This window comes from Lynx canadensis, chromosome B1 (genome assembly GCF_007474595.2).
Source record: "Lynx canadensis isolate LIC74 chromosome B1, mLynCan4.pri.v2, whole genome shotgun sequence".
Classification (NCBI taxonomy): domain Eukaryota; kingdom Metazoa; phylum Chordata; class Mammalia; order Carnivora; family Felidae; genus Lynx; species Lynx canadensis.
In genome coordinates, this window is record NC_044306.2 from 77,018,552 (window position 1) to 77,035,249 (window position 16,698).

General features: G+C 36.4%; 2 protein-coding genes across 6 annotated transcripts in view; one reads left to right on the plus strand and one right to left on the minus strand.

The window, feature by feature from the left end:
* LRBA (LPS responsive beige-like anchor protein) overlaps positions 1-16,698 on the plus strand; it is a 789,117-nt gene that overhangs the window by 484,353 nt on the left and 288,066 nt on the right. For 3 of the 5 annotated variants that reach the window (XM_030312933.2, XM_030312936.2, XM_030312934.1), the window contains exons 38-40: positions 363-523; positions 8,363-8,509; positions 11,050-11,186. In XM_030312933.2, the coding sequence (XP_030168793.1) occupies positions 363-523; positions 8,363-8,509; positions 11,050-11,186 (445 nt within the window). The remainder of the gene's footprint in view (positions 1-362; positions 524-8,362; positions 8,510-11,049; positions 11,187-16,698) is intronic. The other 2 variants (XM_030312937.2, XM_030312938.2) reach the window with 1 other exon arrangement.
* On the minus strand, positions 15,235-16,375 carry MAB21L2 (mab-21 like 2). Its single transcript, XM_030312939.1, has one exon. The coding sequence runs from the start codon at positions 16,312-16,314 to the stop codon at positions 15,235-15,237; it is 1,080 nt and encodes a 359-aa protein (XP_030168799.1). The 5' UTR covers positions 16,315-16,375.

Below are 16,698 nucleotides of genomic sequence, written 5' to 3' on the forward strand. Positions count from 1 at the left end.
CACAGAGAAAGGTGCCCTGCTGAGGCTGAAATGAGGCTGAAATCAGAGCACATGCCACTAGAGTGTGGGGAAACTGATCACACTGTCAGCAATTCATTTTAAAATGATGTATTTAGTGCTCATTTCACCTTCCAAGAAAAAGGAAAAGGAGTTCCTTAGACTGGAAGGTGATATTGTTATTTTCAAGGACATACCTAAGTTAAAGATTGCAGAAAAGGGGAGTGTGAGGTGGAAGGAGAATTAAGAGGAAGGGGAGGGGAAAAAAAAAGGCAGAGCAAACAAGGAGAGCTTTATGCAGAAATTCAGTGCTACCACGCTGTTTGATAATTGCTAACATATGTGGCTTCTCTGTTTCATTGTAGTCGTCCTCGTGAGTTCTGGCGCCTTGACCACTGGGAAGATGACTTGCGGCGCCGGCGACGATTTGTGCGTAACCCTCTAGGATCGACACATCCTGAAGCGACACTAAAAACAGCCGTGGAGCATGGTCAGTGTATAAACCACTCCTTGCCAATAGCAGCAGGTACAGTACTTGGTAATGAAGAGCATAACTTCATTATTACAAGGCACTGTAAAATGGTCTATGCCACATCTCATAGTTACTCACCCCAGAAAGAGAAGTTAAGTTTTTTACAGTTAGTGTAGGTTCCTATTAAATTATGGTGTCAAGTGGATTTATTTATTATGTTACACATGCAAAACTTACTTAACGCAGACTCTTTGTTTCAGAGTAGGAGGATAAAATATTTCTCTTTTTAAGCGACACATTCAGCTTTGAGTAAATTAATCCAGGACGCCTGCCTTAAATCCATGAATATCAGAAACACAGCATTTACAAACCAAATAGGTTTCCAGGTTCTGCTGTGTGTATATGGTTTTCCCTCAACCATGGTATTTTAGCATGAGATTATGAAGTGGGAGAGATGGTAATAAATGTCCAAGCGCCCAGATACTTTCTGAGCCTTGATTTGTAGATGGGTGTGATGGATGGCTCCTGGAAAAAGAGAATAGACATTATTTTCATATGTTCCCATTCTGCATCATCTTGTTATCAAAGCTTAACAAAACATTTTTCCTTTTTTGATATAATGCATATCACTGTGATTCAGATTAGGGAAAAGCCTGATGAGCAAATTGGAGAAAACTGAAAAAGCCTTTGGATTTAATAATATACTCTCTCTGATCATAGGGTTTCACTTAATATTTTATCCCTTTGAAATCCAATTAAGATACATTGATTAAGGGGGGGGGGAAGCTCCTCTCTACATTAAAATAATTTTGATTTTATAAAATGTAAATTGGTTATTTTTTAATAAGATAGTTTTAATTCCCTTTTTTCAAGGTATTGGTTTAACACGCATCGGTTTATGGTTAAATGATAGTATGTGGTATACAAAATAAATGTGAAATTACATTCAATAAGGATATTAAGAATTTAGATTAAAAGTCTGTGATCTTAGGTTTGGCCTCAGTCAGGCAGCTTAACCTCTTGCACTCAGCCTTAAAGAGCCATTTCTGGAAGAAAATGTCCACAATATGTCATCAGATATAACACCAAATGTGACATCAGTCCTTTAAAATAAATGATCATACAGAGAATAGTCAATAACAAAGTGATCTAAAAGCAATAATAGTCTGAGGGCCCTACATCTTCAACTACAGGAGGTGGGGAAGAAGAAATAAGATGTAGAATTAATTAGGCCACTTTTGCTTTTAGGGTTCATGTGCTTTTTATGTGGTACTATAGATTTCACAGTTACATATATTTTTTCCTTTCTTTCTTTTTTTTTTTTTTTTTTTTTTTTTTTTTTTTTTGCTTTTGGCTAATGACTCTTACATTAAAAAAAAAAAATCAGCCTTTTTGCATTTTTATACTTTTCAATCAAACAGATGTTACTATGTGAACTTAAAATTTAATAAGTACCTTTCTGTCTTCTTAACTCATTTAACATTGAGTTGTGAAGTCTGAAGTCTATCAGTGACAATAAAAATGTTTTTATGAAAATTTTTCCTTTTATATCTGGAGACAGGGACTTGTTTTCTAAAACTGATACATAGGCAATCTGTTAATCCTTTATTTGGAGAGAAATATCAATAACTGAATTTAAAATTTGTGGTATAGATTTAATATGGAGCTTATTAAAAGCCATCATTAACCAAAAATAATACATGCAACCATTTTGGGAAATTACAGAATTTTACATAATAAATAAATTTGATTTCATTGTTACCGAACTTTACCTTTTAAAGTACTATTATGCCACCTTTTTGTGTTGCCAGGAGGCTGGTTAAAAAAAAATATTTAGTAAGCATTGCAGTGCTTACTGTCTTTTAGAACTTTTTTTATCCTGTGTAGAATTCACTCTAATGACTCCAAACAGTAATTGAAAAGTTAATATAATATTTATTAAATTGAGGGAAGTAAAATTAAGCACTTTATGTAATTCCATCTTATTTGACAATATTGTACATGGATCTTACAGTGATTAAAATACTCTGAAAGGTTGAAAACAAAAATTTAAATCTGAAATATATGCTTTTAAAAACTAAATGTGGAGGAGATGCTTCAGTGGTCTTCCACTTAAGGAGATATGTAATATTTAATATAACATTTTTTGATACAATATAAATCTTTTGTTGTCATACTTTGTATATATTTTTTATTTTAAATAATGAATATTAGACAATGGTTTTAAAACTCAGCACATAGATTGTACAGTGGTATAGTTTCATATCAGCATAGTTTATGCTAATTCATTATGTAAGTCAAGAACTTAAGTTTTTAATTTTTTATTAAATAAAGCATCGTATAGGTAACATCCAGTTTTAATTTTGTGTTAATTATGAAACTCATGTGCCTTTATCCTTAATTTACTAACAGTAAGGAAGTTAATGAAAATAAACATATTAAAAATCAAGTTAGCAAAACAAAACAGTTGATGTGATCAAAAAGCAGTTGAAACTACAGAATCTAGTATGGATAAATACTATGCTTCCGTGTTGAATTTGAATATTTAAAATAGGTATTATTGAGGATAGTGTGTCAGTTGTATACTGTTTTAGGACTTCTCACTTTTATTTATAATTGATTTAACTAAGGAGACAGGATGTTGTTTAATGCAGATTCTTAAAACATCACAAACTATATTATTATTATCAAAGGGAAACATGTAAATAGAAATGCCATTGGAGATTAGTTATGTATTTTAGTAGTAAGAGCCATCTTTTTTATAGATTGATTTGATTTGAAGGAAAGCCTCTGGTGTAAAGGTGGCAGAGTAAATACCTGAAGAGTGATGTTCTCTGTTCGGGCGATCAATACTAGCCCCATGACTCTACTTCTGGCTACCTTCTAGTTAAAAACAAATTTTTTAATTCTGACAATTTAATTGCCCTTCCCAAGTTCACATTAACTTGCTTGGGGAAAAGGGCCTTAGGTAATTTTTCAAAGAGAGACCCTCCAAAGTGGTTATTTATAAAAGTCATTTTGTAATGGAAGATTCCTTTAACTTTGCAGAAACTGAGTCATATTTTTAAATTAAAATTAATACTTCCTCTTATTATTAAATATTCTTTATGGAAATTAGCAGCAGCAAGCAGAGGTGGGTATTTGATTCTTGAGGACATTTTCTTGCATTTTATAGTTTAAAATTTATTAGAAATTAGTCGTCATGATTTGTAACATTCTCCTAATGCACAGGGCCCAGTTTGTCAGAACATTTATTATTTATTGTCAGAACATTTTAGATCTGGAAAGAACCAAAGGCTAAAGCCTAATCTAACTTTATTCTTTATAAATAAGGAAACTGAGGAAACAAAAAGCCACATAATTCTTGGTGGATACAGGACTAAAGCCCAGGTTAACTGATGACTAATCAGATTTTCTTACTGTAGTGCTATACTGTCTTCTAAAATTCATTGTTAAATATAATGGGAACTTTACATTTAAATTAAAGCCACGTAAAAAATGTTTTAAATGGTAGAAAGAGTGGTTTTAATTCAAATAATAAACAGTTAAGCAGTAGAATTCTATTGAATTCAAGACATTTTAATTTTGTAGAGAATGTGCATGCTGATGGAAATATATGAGGAGGATTTAACATTGTTTAAGAAGTATCTTGTGATCATATGGAATGATACAAGTAACTCATCTGGTTTTCTTGGGATGACAAACCATGTAAAGATCTTAAATCATGCCATTCTCTCACAACTTCAATAATGCCAGATACTGTTGCTTCCTTTTTTGGATCAACATATATTAGGTTCCGTAACCAAAGCTTTTGGGGAACCCATGATCATTAGGAGATGGACTTGGCTTATCTTCTAATCTCCTAATCATCTTTTGTATTTTCACTGATTTTTCTAAATTTTCTTGACTTGGAACCCTTTGGAAATTGCATTAACTCTAAAGTTTAGGACAGTCGTTGTGTATAAGATATTCTTTATGTGTCTTATTCAGGATAAGCAGTTATGATATAGGTATTTCACATCACATTAAGTGGATATTCATATTCATTTTATTTATATTTGAGGTCACTTTGTTATTCCAGTAGTTTTTTTAAGGTGGCTAATTCCTCATGTATACACTTCTTTTACTGTAATATGGACTATTGCTGACTCCATTTCACTGTTGCAGTGGAGTTTTAAAAGGGGCTTTATGTGTCATAGGTGGAACACTTTTCTGTGTCCTTTTTCTGTTTTAATTTTACTTAGCTAGCTTGTGTTGCATGGATGAATCAACTCATGCCTAGATCTAGCTGTAAAGAACTTGAACTTTACATTTTGAGGACCAGCTTTTCTCTAAGCCCTCTAATTGCTCTTAGCTTCAGTGAATAAAAAGTCATCTTTCAAACAAAGAATTTTTGACAGATTTCTCCAGTTTTGTGTAACAATTGCAGTTTAATTACTAAATGAGGGTAAATATTAAGCCAGAATAAAGTGAGAGACTATATGAAGGCAGTCTGTTAATGGTGACATGAAAAATTTAAATAGTTTTCATGTTTGGTAATAATTTTATTAGCTAGCAAAGATCTGAATCAAAGCTTTGAAATGGAACCAGAAGTGTGTTCTGACTTCATCCAATTAAACTTTTATACTAGTGTAGAATATATTCACAAAAAATATCAAAACAGTTGATACTTGTTTTAATGATTGAGTAGAAGGCAAGCAAAAGTTAAAAGTGTACTTTCCCCAGCACATATAAACATGATAATTATCTTTTATTTTATGCTTGGGATAGTTTTGTTCTAATTTTGAAACAAACAAAAAAAAGTTCTTTAGCAGAGAGCTATTAGACCACTGAGAATTGAACACCAGCGCATGTGGTGTGTATTAGAGTACTGTTGGTAATTTTACTGCTGCTAACTTAAAATCCTCAAGGGGGAGTTAATTACAGGAAAACCATTCTAAATATCAGTAAGCTGCATATTTTCCATGACAAGAGGTTTTTCAGTTGAGGTTGAACAATTCCAGAATCTGAGCTTGTAAAAATAAGTAAATAAATAAATTAAAGTGGGTGTTTCTGTGCATACAGTAGACTTAGAGCACTTCAGAATTTTTTCATAAAACTTTATTCAATTCAAAACTTACTGTGTTTTAATATGTGTCAGCATGATGAGAACATATTAACATTTTTTTAAGTTTCAATTGGAAGGGATAACAAATTCTATTTAGCAGTCATTTACATGAATGAATTTATTTACTGAGTTATTTTAAGCCATTGCATATTGCTACTTGGCTCCTCTCATTTTTTTGTAAATGTTTGCACAGTAAAGAGCTTTTTTCCTTTCTTTCCTCCCCTACCCCCCCTCACCCCAAGTAAGCTTGGTGTATGTGTACTTCAGGACATGTATGGTAATAATCAGAGATAGTAATGAGCAAGGTATTGAATTTGGTTGTTTCTGAATTTGGTTGTCATACGCTCATCAAATTTAGGTTTGGAAATGAGTATTTTTGTATTCTTAACTTGTTTATTATGATTTTGACTTAACCTTTTTAAAGGCACTATGAGAAACATAAGAATTACTAAACTAATCCTTAAATTATATATACATTGGTATTTATATAGTGGTTAAGATACTGTTACCATAATGCTTGGATTTCATTCCTGATTCTACTTCTTACTAGCTGTGTTGCCTTGGGCAAGTTATGTAACCTCTCTGCACCTGTTTACTCATCTGAAAAGGAGAAATTAGCAGAGAGTTTATGAGAATTAAATGAGCTGAATATTTAAAGTGTTTTGAACACGCCCTAGCACATGGTGTTATTTAATATTAGCATTATTATCATTTCTGCTTTGAAGAAGGCATTGTAAATCTAGAAAAAGAGAATGTAACATACTGATTTTGTACTAAAATCTGATTGGCAATTGTTATTTTATTATGATTTGCTTTATTTATTAGAAAATATAGAAGATGGTGATTTCTCTTGTATATCTCAGTGACTAATTTATTTTTATTAACATTGGTAGTACATTGGAATATATCTTGTTTGGGCTCAGGGCACTGTTTATGATTTTAGAGTAAGGAAACATAAATACTTGAAATATAAACAATGATATAACAACTTATGCTGCTATTTTCCTAAAAATTGGGGAGTTTTTGGTATATTTCTTTGTAGCTTAAAAAATAAAGTGATTTTAATTAGATACTTTAAAATTTTTCAAAATATTTACTGAGACTTTCATATGTGTGCAGCATACTATGCTTGTTATTTGTCGGTATGAAGGCAAACAAAATTTGATTTACCCATAGATGGTATTCAAAACCTAAATATAGAAAGCTTCTTCCCGTGACTTCCTCATTTAATATAGAGCCCCTATATTCTGTTAAAGCTGTGCCATTATTATTGTATATAAATGATATACATTGTGAACTCACATGAATATGCTAAAAATAAACTTTTACCCTTAATATTACCCATAATTGTATCTATTAAAATCAAAGAAGCTTTGTTTTGTCAAAACGTTTGGTAATATACATGTAGTTTAACTGTATAGAAAGAATTATATAGATAGATATTAGCCATGTTACTGGAAACTGAAGGCTTTATCCTTTCTGGGTTTTGGGCCTTTTGCCTAGGCCGAAACTGCAGTGGATCAAAAAGCCTCGCCATCTGATTTCCATATCAATAGCTACTGCCTGGGAGGATCAGGTGCTTTGCCTCCTGAATTTCCCTCACTGGAAACCTGGGAATGTCAATAGTGTAGCAAGGATTCTAAACTTTCCCTTATGTGACGCTATGAGGTTTTAAAAATCACAGTCCAGAATTTAGTATCTTCTTTTCTATATTTCTGAAGGACAAAGCTGCTTAAAGCAGTGGGAGTTAACACTGGAAGGGACATGGGGTTTTGAAGTCCGAATTGTTGAGTTCCAGTGTTTTGTCCTTTCAGCTGCACCTCTGCTCCTCTTTCTGGTTCCGTCATTGGTTGTAGGTGCTCTGCAGAGCTTCTTCTTCATTCCCTAGCTTTGGTGTACCCTTTCCCTCTTTCCTCTCCGTCTGGCTGCCTTGTCACAGTGCCTGAGAGTCTGGTGCCGCTGCTCTCCACAGGCTGTTCCAATTCAGGCCCTGTAAGGCTCTTTGCCCAGATGCCTCTCCTCCCGGGCTTTCTGTTATGTTTGCCCCCGGGGTGTCTTAGCCTTTTAGTTTAAACACATGGAGGAGGTAGTGTTTGAGCCTCCACTTAGTTTCCACAGTGTCTTAGTCTTGGATATTTATATAAAGGCTAAAGTGGGGGTCTGGGTGGGGTAAAATGTGGGCAAGGGCAGTGCGAAGGTGAGAGGGAGGATTGGAAGAAAGAGGATGCAGCTTCGGAGAGCTGCTAAAGCTTGTTTGATGTCAGCTGTGGCTTCACAATTTGGCTTACAGCCCTCATTGGCTGTGAATCTCTCTGACCCTTCTTACTTGTAGATTCTCCTCCACAACCACTGCCCGACAAGTTCACGATGTTTTGTCAGTATAATCACTATTTGCAGGAATGACCAGCCTTTCTTAAGTTTCAGAATCAAGTAGATATTGTTTCCAAAACGGGGTTCTTATTTTTTTCTACTAATTTCCCCAAAATGTGCTGCCTTTGAACCCTCTCTTGCCCTAACTGTAAGTAAATAAATGGTTCGGTGGGCGGTGCAAGGGTCACGTTTAATGGGATTAGGGTGCTTGTTCAAGGTAACATTAGACTAGGCTTGGGGAGTCCTGTTTGTCAGAAGGGGCCTGTGTGCCATCCCAGTCACTCTCCTCCTGTGGATGACTCTCTGTAAAAATGATTGACCATCTTTGGCCACCTATCCTTACCTCACTTCCCTGCCCCTCTGCAAAAGTACTCGCCCCAGAGTTGATGGACAGCTTTGTTTCCTTTTCATTTCAGCTGCAGATGAAGATATCCTCGCTAAAGGAAAACAGTCCATCAAGAGTCAGGCTTTAGGAAATCAGAACTCAGAAAACGAGATCCTCCTGGAAGGCGACGACGATACTCTGTCATCCGTGGATGAGAAAGATTTAGAGAATCTCGCTGGTAAATTCACCGGTTGTATGGATATTTCAGCTAGCTCTGGGCCAATAAGCACCTAATTACTTACTTTTTCATCTGTGACCGCTAGGACTACCAAGTTTACGCCCACAATTACTTTAAATAAAGATGGTTTTTGTTCTTCCAAATATTTTCCCCCTAATCGTCAACACTATTTCCCCTTTATTTTTCCATTCTTTTTACTTTCTTTACCCTTCTCATCTTTTTCTTTTTTGAGTAATTTTCACCATAAAAGAAAAGTTTAAAAGCAGAACAACAAAATTGCTTCACCCTCGGGAGTTACCTAATCTCTATAAAATGAGAGCTGTAAGTAAAATTTTGCCAATTGTTTTGTAAATAAAGCTTGGAGGCAGATGAGCTATTTGCTTTGATATACAGGTCTTAGTGAACATGCTGCATATACATTTAACTCTCTCAAAAAATCCATTCCAAGAATGCTATGGCTTTTCACAGGATCCACATATTTTACCTGATGTAGGAATTTTGATTTGCACTCTGCAGATTTTCAGTTTTACTTCCCTTATGGGAAAAATTCTCTTGTTTAGCCTGAAATTTTAGTCATTCATTAAATGCCTTTTTTTTTTTCTTTAATGCCTGTGGTTCTCTCCCTTTGGGAGGAAAGTCTGAAAGATTCTACAGTTTCCATTGGTGAAAATTATACAGTCTTCTATTTTGATAATTTTAATTTAAGAGAAAAGGCATTAGGAATTTTTCATTTATTGATGTGTCTGCAGCCTGTGCTACCATGCAGCGAATTATAATGAAAAGCGAAAATAGATGATGGTATCTTCTCTGATGACCATAAACCTCTCTGTAAAGTAAAATAAAATTAATTGGAGCATACTGTTAAGTGATTCAGAATGGGAGTAGTAAGTAAGGTGGGCACTGCTATTCTCTAGCCTTTTCCTTCACATCTATTTACCCATTTCCTCCTCCTTTATTTTGCTTCTGTTCTTGCTACTAGTAATACATTCATACAGTAATAGAGGTGAAAGGGGAGTTTAATTATATAATCTTGACAATGGCAATAGGATTAAGAAGTAATCCACACTAATAAAGTGGTGTGGGTTAGAAATGAAGTGGAAATTGTCAGGGGTCTTCTGTAGGACCTAGGCTGCCCTAGCTCCTGCAGCTGTCTGCTTACCCTGTAATTGAATGTCTGAGAGTGATTGAAAAAATGTTATTTCTTCTCAGGATTACATGCTAATGTACAGAGGGCAAAGGAGACAGCAAAAGAACACATAGCTGCTTATTTCATCCATTTATAGGGATGAGCTTTGGGAAATCATGGCTGTTCTGCAGCTATCTGCTGCCCATCTGCAAACACAATGTATTTGTACATTGGGAATAGAGGGCAAAACCTGCTCTGATCTCTGCAGAGCATCCCTTCTATTGTCCTACTGGCACACATTAAGATTGATGTGAGATTAAGGACCAACACCCTCTAACAATCGATGGAAACGTCGATTCATCTGAATTTTGAAACACTTAGTCATCCATTGATTACCTGAATAGGTGTACCATGTTTATAGGCACTATATTAATTCAGAACTCTAAGTGCCAATCTTCTGTTGCTGTTTTCTTCACCTATAGTATTTGTACAATGAGGAATTGACACGGGATTTCAAATTCTTACTCTGTCTCTCTCTACGTGAATATACACATATTCATTTATATAATATAATTACTATTTTTAGTCCTTTATTTTAGGTTTAGCTCTGATATACTTTATGCCCTTCTATCTGTAGTGAATCTATTGTTTTCAGTAGCAGGCTGATTTGTCTCTTTGATAAGCCCTGTGGAGATTTGATTATTCCAATAAAAATTCATTCACTTGGAAACCCACCCTCCAGCTGTTTACTCCCAGAGTCCCTGAACTACACTAATATTAGATTTGGAAGCATTGAACAATATTTAACAGTGGAAAGGCAGGCTTAGAAAAGAAGTATTTTTACCAATCTTTCATGGGGTAAAGTTGTTATGGAAGAGGTTTTGTGTCAACCTGGCACAAAATCTTTATCAGAGAATACGGTGTAATGTTTCTCACTTCACTAATAAGCTAGCAGTCTTTTTTGTAATCATGCTTCAGCCAAACTAAGCTAACCTCTGGCCTTGAAAGCCTATTGAGTCTTCCTTGCTCCTGGTTGTTGTTCCATGTTGTTTGATAGCCTGAGGCTTCTTTTCTCAATGGAATGTGGAAGGACTTATTTAGGTAGAGCCACCTTCTTACCAGATTTGACCAAAGCTTTGCAGACTCCCTGTAAAAATAATTGCATCCTAGTTTACTGTTATCATTAACCACCTACTATAAATCTCTTAGTATGAGAACCCTAATAACGTTGCATTTTCAGAGGAAGATTTGGGGTGGACAGAATTTGTAAGTGTAGAAGGATTTGGCAGACAGTTTGGTGCTGGAGGTGAGAATTTAAAAATCAAATAAAGTTTCTGCTTGAATCTATTAACCTATTAGATTTTTTGAAAAAATGTCATTCCAGCTTGTGTGGTTTTTCTTTTGGTTTTGGCAGGTCCTGTTAGCCTGAGCACACCAGCTCAGCTTGTGGCCCCCTCTGTTGTAGTAAAGGGCACTCTTTCTGTCACCTCCTCCGAACTCTATTTCGAGGTGGATGAAGAAGACTCTAACTTCAAGCAAATCGACCCCAAGGTGAGAAGATGAGGAGTGGGTTTCACTCTTAAGCATTTTTTTCTTATAATGGGATGGTGTGCTGCTGTTGGGTAGGATTGACATTGGTAAAATCTGACAGACTTAGTTTGAATTTCTTGCTGAATTGCCTCTGCCTATACAAAGCAGCTATGTTCTTTAGCTTATGAGATCCTTACCAGCTAGTTAGATTATTGAAGTTCATTTAGATTCAAAAACAATTTCCACTTAATTGAGTTTATCATTAGCTCATTCTGGGGTTGGGGGAGAACCACAGGGAATAACGTCTATAAATATATTTTGCCACAAAGGGTCTAGGGTGAATTAAGCTACAAAATTCAGTGAGGTTGAGAGTGGAATTATTTTGTTTAGCCTTTATATTTTCTGGATATAATACCAATATATCACTCTCCTTGCTTTTGTCCTCATGACTTACTACTCTGTTGTGCACGCAAGCATGTCTTGTGTGTGTGTGAGATACCTCTGTTTCCCATTACCTATAGTCGATTTTACAAGGCACTGCATAATTTCCTATTCTTAAATGAAAATGTAATTTCCCCTTTTAAAATGTATTTCTGATTACTTTTCAGCCCTTGGCAACTTTATTTTACTAAGAAACATTTGTGGCACAGCCATAAAGCCAAAGCTAGGTTTAGTTCATGAAAGTGAATGGTAGAATTTGTTCTGATAGGAAACAGTCTTTTTAAAATGAGAATAAGCAACCTGTAGAAGTGGCTTAAAAAAACTGGAATTTCTTATTTTACAGGCTGATAGCTTGTGCGTATGTATACACAGACACATATTTTTAGTTTATTGGTAGGAAGTTCTTTGGTTTTATAATCATGTGAATTACTAATTTTAGTGATTTAGAAGTATTTCAAAGTAATTATTAATGAGAATGTTATAATTTTATTTAGAACTTTACACACAAGTCATCTCTTGTCTTACATGTATTCCCAGCACTTTGTTTCAGTATTGCTGCTTTTATTAAGATGGGATTTGGTAGACTATATGAAAGTAAGGCTATGTTGGAACGGATTATTCTGAGCTTGATAATTCAGCTAATTCAATGTAGAGAAAACTTTAATTGTGAAATTATATCGACTAGAAAAATTTCCTACTTTGTTACACGACTGAGGCTGCGATTGTATTTTAGTTTCTTTTAAGAAACAAAGATAACCAAAATTACTCATACCCTCTAATTTCTGGTAGTTTGTATGTTTGAGAGTCTGAAATTTAATTCAGAATATTCTATTATGCTTTTGGACATATGTGGCATAGAATCTAAAATGTGATACGATTTAGAGGTGTCTAATGTAATTGTTCTCAAGATTAGAATCTCTGCCAGTCTTTGCAATTAGGCTCTTTAAAGTCACTTGCTCCTTTTGGAAGAAGTTATAACTTTTATTTCTCTCTGATTTTATTCTGTGCAGCATCATTAAATTAATTTTTTCCCCTTTTGCTTGTGCAATACAAAGGTCTTTTAGCCTAATCACAGCATTTGTCTTATACCACTGCAACCTGCCTGTTAACAGAAATCAAAGTTTTGCTAATTTCTATTCTTAAAATGTTTTAGCCAGTTATTGGAAGAATTCTTTATTTTATGTAGACATTGGTGCTTTTTGTAAATGAGGACACTTATATTGTGGCAGTGTTTTTCTTTTTTTGTTGGTGATACCTGCATTAAATTAAATAAGGTAAGAAAAAAAAGATACTGAATTTGGGGAATTTTGTTCTTCTTGTCAGGATTGAAAAACTTTTCCTGGAGTAGTTGGAGGGAGATATGTGTCTAATGCTGTAAATACTTGTGTGTGTAAGGAAAAAAAGGTCATTTTAGGATGTCATTTTTATCTTTTAAACCAAACATTCTGCCCTTAAATCATTTCTTTGTAATTGTAAGCACCTACTACTTGCTTTGAAAATGTTCTTAAAAATCAGAACATTTTTCCCTGGAGAATAAATTCATTTTTATTATGGAAAAAAATCATATATTTGTCTGAACCACTTAGTATTACAGTGAGTTTGTTTTACATCTACAGGAAGAGATCAGTAAAAGATACAGTGTAGGTTGAAAGAGTAGAGATGATTTCAGAACTGATAAGATCAAAGTTTATATTTCTAAAACAAAACTATTTTTACTAGGGAATTTTTACCAGGGAATCTGAGAACTTAAGCCTCTTTTGTGGAGGGAATTAAGCATCAGAGCCCTGAGTACCTTCCTTGTTTCTCATCCATCTATGCTGTCTTCCCGATCATCCCTCCATACACTCCTTCCCCCATGCAAACTTCTTCCTCAGATCTTTAAAATTCCTTTTTTTAGGACATTTTTGTCTACATCTCTCATTCATGGATTTTTCAATAAATTAAAAACTGGACTAATTCAAAGAATAAATTTTAAATATCAAAGGGTAATATTGATATATATTCTGTACCTGTGCCTCATCATTAGCATTTCTAAGGGAGTATATGGGAGACAATATAAAAAAGACAAACCAGACCAGTTCCAGCATTGGGATGCTTTCAATTTTACTAATTATTTTATTTTTAATCTGTTATTTCCTTGCATTAAAAAGGAACCTTTGTTAATTTGGTTGAAGTGTTGAAATGAGTACTTTGGATTGTTACCTTAGAAAAGCAGAGGGAGTAATGTACTTTTCCTGTATGTAAATTCTTGAAACAGTAATTTTTCTTTGGTCATAAAAATGGTATCAGAACCTTTTTTTTTTTTCTCAAATTGCCTATAAGCAGCTTCCGAATAATTCTGGGAATTTGATAAAAAGTGATCTTAGTTATGGCATTTATAACTAAGCCATCTAAAAAAATTGAAATAATTTATAAATTTGGATTGTTCATATCACCATTTACTGGGGAAAAGGAGTATTGCTATAACCGTTTTATTCTGTTTTGGTATGGTTGATTTAATTGTTAAGTTTTTATTATTTAAAGCTTGAAGAGGACAAAGAATTGAAAGAAAACTTTCAACTGATCATGTTAACTATGCAGAAAAGATCCATAAATATTGCCTTCTTCAGACTGAGTGTATTTTTTAAAATTATGGTGTAAGAAAGCAAATCTCTTAATTTTTAATGCGAAATAATTTTTTTCTATTTCAAAAATTAGGATCAAAATCTTTTCTTCCACACAAAATCTGTTTGTTTTTTTTTTTCAAGTGTGAAAAAAGATATTACTTTAAGTCTCAAAATCTACAGAACAAACAATATTATAGTTGGGTAAAGTTAGTATTGTTTATTTTCCGAGGATGGGGGGGGGCTTGTATGGTTAAATCTACAAAATGTGCTGTATTTGTAAATTTTGCAAATTAGAGTTCAAATGAGAGCTTCTTGCATTTAGTTCCTCAAGTTCACATCTTTACATTGTAAATTACAAATTGTGATCTCACCTGCCTTCATTTAAGAACAATCCACAGTCAATTACAATGTAAAGTAATATTTTTATTACTGTTTTCAACAAGACTGCTTTAGGGTGAGGGTAGAGGTGCAAGAAAGGGAAGGGCACAGTCTGACATTGGCACTGAGATACATTTAACATCAGCAAAACTTTTTTTAAAAGAGAAATTTTACATATAATTAAATACTTTTTCTCACTTGGTGACAACATTCAGGCAACCCAAAACAAAATGAAATGAGAGGGAGAGAAAGAAAGAAGATGAGAGAGAGAGGAGAAAGGAGTTGGGGGAGAGAAGGAAAAAGGGAGAAACTACTATACATTGATTTGAAAATGTACCTTGGGTTTCATTTTGTGGTGGCAAAGCCCGATTGCTTCTTTTGTGTGACCTTTTAAATTCACATTGTTTGGAAGAAAAACGATCACTTTTGTGCAAGAATGTGATTTTGTTTGTTTGGTTGGCTGGTTTGCTCTCTTTTTGTTTGCTTGCTAATTAACGAAGGTCTTGTGACTGCTTCCTGTTTCTTTCAGGTGGCTTACATAAAAGTTTGTGTCCGGAGTTTCTGCTGTTTGTCTCTGTGAGTTGTGTGTGTTTGTGTAAGAGAGCACTCCCGTTTGTGTCGCTTTTGAAGCAGTCCCCAGCACCCTATAGTTTGTCCAGGCTTTTGGGATTGGTGAGAATTTCCCTGGCCAACCTCCAGGTCTGCTTGGCAGCGCTCTCCAGGGCCGAATGGGGCTTGCCCTGAAAAAGGTCGAGGTTGGGCAGAAAGTAGTGAGGGCAGCGGCGGCACTGCAGGCAGGAGATGAGTTGCAGCAGGATGCCGTTGAGCCGATCGCCGAGGCACGCCTCGTCCCAGTCCGTTTCCCGCGGGTGTTTCTCGCACTCGTACAGCAGCAGCGTCTTCATGTGGTAGTTATTGAGCGGCTGGCCCGGCAGCTCCAGGTGGCGATCCCGCAGCGTCTTCAACACCGAGAGACACTTGTTTCGGCAGCCGCCCATCAGCAGGCGGTTCTCAGCCTCCCCGAACTGGAGCACCCAGGCATCACTCTCCGCGGAGCTCTGCTTGCCGGTCAGTGAGTAGCATTCCTTCGACAGCAAGTTGAACCCTTCGGCCTTGACCTCCGCTACCCGATTGGGGCCAGGCCAGGGGATATGGGGCATAGGCCACTGTGCCGCACTGCGAGGCCAGATACCGGTGCACTTGAACGCAGGGGTGATTTGCACCACGTAGCGCTCCCTGATGCGCAACTTGACCTCGCTGGTGTCCGCGATCATCTTGACCACATCTCGATAGCTGCACTTGTCCACTGCCTGAGCCACCAGGGTCTGGAAACGCGAGCGGATCTTGCGCGCCGAGAGGTAGCCGGACGCAGTGATGAACTCGACCCAGAGAGACATGCTCCGCTTCCGCCCATCACTCAGTTTGAGCACCGCGCAGCCGGGCAGGGAGCCGTCGTCTACGAAGTTGAAGACGCCCATCTGGTTTAGGTAGAGCACCACCTCGAATTCCGTGGGCGAGATGACCTCCAGCCCCTCGTAGCGGGCGTCGATCTCGCTCAGGGAGCTGATGAAGCGAGGCTCCTGCACCTCCACTTCCTTTAGCACGTCCGAGACCACCTTACAGACCTCTCGGATGGTCTTGGCGATGGCCGCCTTGCGCGCTTGGCAGCGCTCAGTGTAGTATTTATTGAGCTGGTAAACCAGCTTGGCCTGAGCGGCGATCATGTTGGGGCACAGGTCCGGGCTATACACCGGCGTCTCGCAATACGTTGAGGGATCCAAGGCTCACGCAGTGGTGGTGGCCCTGCGGCTTGCGAAAGAGGCGTCGTGCTTCCCCTAAGCCCCACTTTCACTCTTGTTGTCCACCTGGGCTGACCGGCTGAAACAACGGCCGGCTTGCTCGCTCTTTCCCCTCTTTCGAAACCTTTTTGCTTCTCCAGGCAGAAGGGGGGGGTGAAAGGTAATCTTTGAAGAAGAAAAGTACCTGCTGGGACTTTTTTGCTCGATGTGTAAAATAAAGATGTGCTTGTGAGAGAGATGAAGGGGAGGGAGAAAAAGAGAAGGGGTGACAGAAAAAATCAGGTTACCAAGAGGTTAGGCTTAGATGTC

Bases quoted from the DNA above. Each gene is read 5' to 3' on its own strand.
- MAB21L2 (XM_030312939.1), bottom strand. From the start codon at position 16,314: ATGATCGCCGCTCAGGCCAAGCTGGTTTACCAGCTCAATAAATACTAC.